The sequence below is a fragment of the Sinocyclocheilus rhinocerous genome, unplaced genomic scaffold (genome assembly GCF_001515625.1).
Source record: "Sinocyclocheilus rhinocerous isolate Xijiao unplaced genomic scaffold, SAMN03320098_v1.1 scaffold2, whole genome shotgun sequence".
Classification (NCBI taxonomy): domain Eukaryota; kingdom Metazoa; phylum Chordata; class Actinopteri; order Cypriniformes; family Cyprinidae; genus Sinocyclocheilus; species Sinocyclocheilus rhinocerous.
This window is the reverse complement of record NW_015655572.1, coordinates 382,306-385,559: the sequence shown is the minus strand read 5'-3', so window position 1 is coordinate 385,559 and position 3,254 is coordinate 382,306. Positions and strand designations below refer to the sequence as shown.

At 34.8% G+C, this 3,254-nt stretch overlaps 1 protein-coding gene across 1 annotated transcript in view; it reads left to right on the top strand.

Moving 5' to 3' along the window:
- Positions 1-3,254, top strand: part of LOC107718536 (cadherin-10-like) — a 65,809-nt gene that overhangs the window by 50,293 nt on the left and 12,262 nt on the right. The window contains exons 8-10 of the mRNA XM_016525634.1: positions 1,628-1,764; positions 2,206-2,324; positions 2,523-2,631. Coding sequence (XP_016381120.1) covers positions 1,628-1,764; positions 2,206-2,324; positions 2,523-2,631 — 365 coding nt within the window. The remainder of the gene's footprint in view (positions 1-1,627; positions 1,765-2,205; positions 2,325-2,522; positions 2,632-3,254) is intronic.

Here is a 3,254-nt window from a genome sequence, read left to right as displayed (position 1 = left end):
AGATGCGTTTATGCATTTTTTTTTCTATTTTACGCATTAGTAGTAAATCAGAAGTTCTCTTGTAAAAAACAAAAGAAACATGGATAAACTACAGAAAGCGAGTAAAGAACTCTCAACATTAGGCTACTAAAAAGGTCAGTTTAATCTCGCAAAAACTCCCGTTAATAAAAAATCTTACTACACTTCACAATTAATCTCTTACACTGCATCTTTGTTGTTTATGATGAATTCGGTGCTTGCACGTACACCGCTTTTATTATTATTGCAGCTTAGATGTCCAAATAGCTGCAGTACTCTGACTTTGTCACAAGGAAAAGTGCGTACGCCTGCTCAGACCCCAGTACTTTTCCACGTCAAAGACCGTTTTTATAAATGTGAACGTTGCCGTGGATTTTAGCGTATGCACACTAAGATCAAATCTGTGCGTACGCACATTTTATAAATGAGGCCCCTGGAGTGGCCCGAGTTCAGATCTCCAAACAAGTATTTATGGGTGGAATCATAACGTCCATACAACCTGTCAGAGGTGAAGCAGTTTTGAAAAGAAGAATGGGGAAAAACTACAATGATGTGCAAAGCTGAAGGTTGTTTGCTAAAATATTGACTTGAAAAGCATGAATACTTACGGGGATGCAAGTCATTCAGATTTGACTTGAAATTTTTTTTTAAATTCCAATTCAATTCTTGAATTTGAATTCAACAGTTATAAAAATAAGTATAATTTTTATCCAGAAAAAGGAAATGGAATTACAGGATTTAATTTGAAACAATTTTCACTCAGAAATGTTCAATTTCACAAATAAACCACAAATAACGCAATTAATTAAACAAGAAATTTTAAAGAATGAAAGACTCAAATAGTATTTTCTTGTAAAATGTACTGCAATGCACTTTTTTTTTAAAGAGTAATTATTCAATTTGTTTTAATTGCATTTCAGTAAACTTCACTTCCTGTCATTCCAATTCTAATTCCTGTTCAACTTCTTTTGAGGTGTGGCCAATTGACTCAATTCATGAATTGTTAAGTTCTGCATCAAATAATGAGTTTATGCTTAATAACTTTAACCAATCAGTAGAAATATTTCCACAATGACACAAAATAAGAGTTTTCTGTTAAACTCTGTCAAAATAGCAAATTAAATCCTCTGTTATTCAATGCTGTAAAACAGCAGAACATAAAAACTTCCAAGAGGGTGAATACTTTTTTTTTTTTTTATAGATGCTGTAAACCAGTCCGGACCGGCATGAGAATTCAATATCTGGTCTTTTCAGCAGGGTAGTTTGTAGCCGCGGTCTTAAAAGGCAGAGGTACAATGTATAGTTTGTTGTCCTCGGCGTGTAACTAACATCAATGCATTTGACGAGGGCAAATTTGTTCTCTAATAGAGATGTCAAATCAAATGCGTCTAACTGTTTGAAGGAAAATTAAATCAGTCTGGGCTGATTTATTTGGCGGACCGCACAGGCACTGTTCTGGGCCCTTGATTATGGGTGTGTGATGTACCCTTTTTCACTTCCTGTGGCCGTGTTTACAACGCTTTAAAACACTGAGGACGTTCCGTCCCTGTGCCTGAGCATAATCAGAGCTCCACTGTCTCGTATTCATTACCGTCATTCTTGTTTTCAGATACACCATTGATCGTCACACAGACCTGGAGAGACTGTTTAGCATCGATTCCAACAATGGGACCATCAGCACACTGCAGGGTCTGGACAGAGAAACTTCCAAATGGCACAACATCTCTGTTCTGGCAACCGAACTCAGTAAGTTTGCATTGTGAGCCATTGCTGATATGGGATAATGCCGCAAGGTTTACTTATAACAATCCGGAAAGCTCTTGCCTTTTAATTCAATATTTCACTTTCAACTCATGAACTAGATATGGTAGGAAATTCATTTTCAGGTTTTTTGTTTGTTCAAACCTGTTAAAATAATGTGCTATAAGGTGGACTAAAACTTCTAGAGCCTCAAGACATTTTCTGAAATGGCTTAAACCACAGCAATACAATAAATGACCTATGACAAAAATCAAACTGTCACACCTTGAGTTGTGGTTTAATTCATGCTTTCTGCATTCTCGGTAGAAGAATGTATGCCTAGGGTAAAAGGCTGAAAGACAAATAGAGAGAAACAAAATTAGACCTCTTGAATGCAAACGGAATAGCTTCCTCAATTGCTAAAACGCACTCATCATTGGCGTCTAGGTACTGCCCTGCAAACCAGAGTGCCGGTGTTTATCAAAGTGCGCGACGTGAATGACAATGCGCCTGAATTCGCCATGTACTACGAGACCTTTGTCTGTGAGAATGTCAAAGCTGGTCAGGTATGCCACAGTTTCATGTTTATTCATTGTTTCACACAAATATTTTATTAAACGCTTCTGCTTGCTTTGTTTTTCTGCTGTTCTGTGGAGCTTTAGAGCTACATTTATAACTAGGATGGTTTTGTTATATTGCACAGTTCTATGTTGAATTAGAATGAAATGAAAACAGTGAATCATCTTAGCTTATTATGTTTCCAGCTCATCCAGACCATAAGTGCTGTGGACACTGATGAACCTCTTGTCGGGCACAAGTTTGTTTTCAGTCTAAGCACCATCAATCCAAACTTCACCATTTTCGACAATGAAGGTAATTCAATGGAAAACCATTTCTGCATCAGATTGAAAATAGTGAGATACGTTTAAAATAAGAAATACAATGTAAAATATAGATGCTGAGATAAAAGGTTGCAATTCCAAATATAAATTGAAGTTTAAACAAAAAATGCTCTGAAAGATATAAAAAGGCACATTGTGGATATACGCTACCATTCAGTGTTTTAATAAATGGATATTTTTATTCATTTGATTAAAAGTGGCAGTAAAGACATGTATGGTATAAAATATTTCTCAGAATGATTTTTGAAGGATCATGTGAATGAAGCCTGGAGTAATTGCTGCTAAAAATTCACCTTTACATCACAGGAGTTAAATACATTATTATAGAAAACAGTTATTTTATGTTGTAATAATATTTCACCTTATTATTATTATTATTATTATTATTATTAACTTTTCACTGTATTATCAAAAACATAAAAAATCATACTGACCCCGAACTTTTGCAACTGAGGTATAAAGTTGCAATTATTTGCACACATTTTTAAATACATAATTCGATATGAACTCACATATGCAAATCACAAAGCCACAATTAGGAGAAATAAAGTCACAGTTGTAACATATGAAGTCATATATATATATATATATATA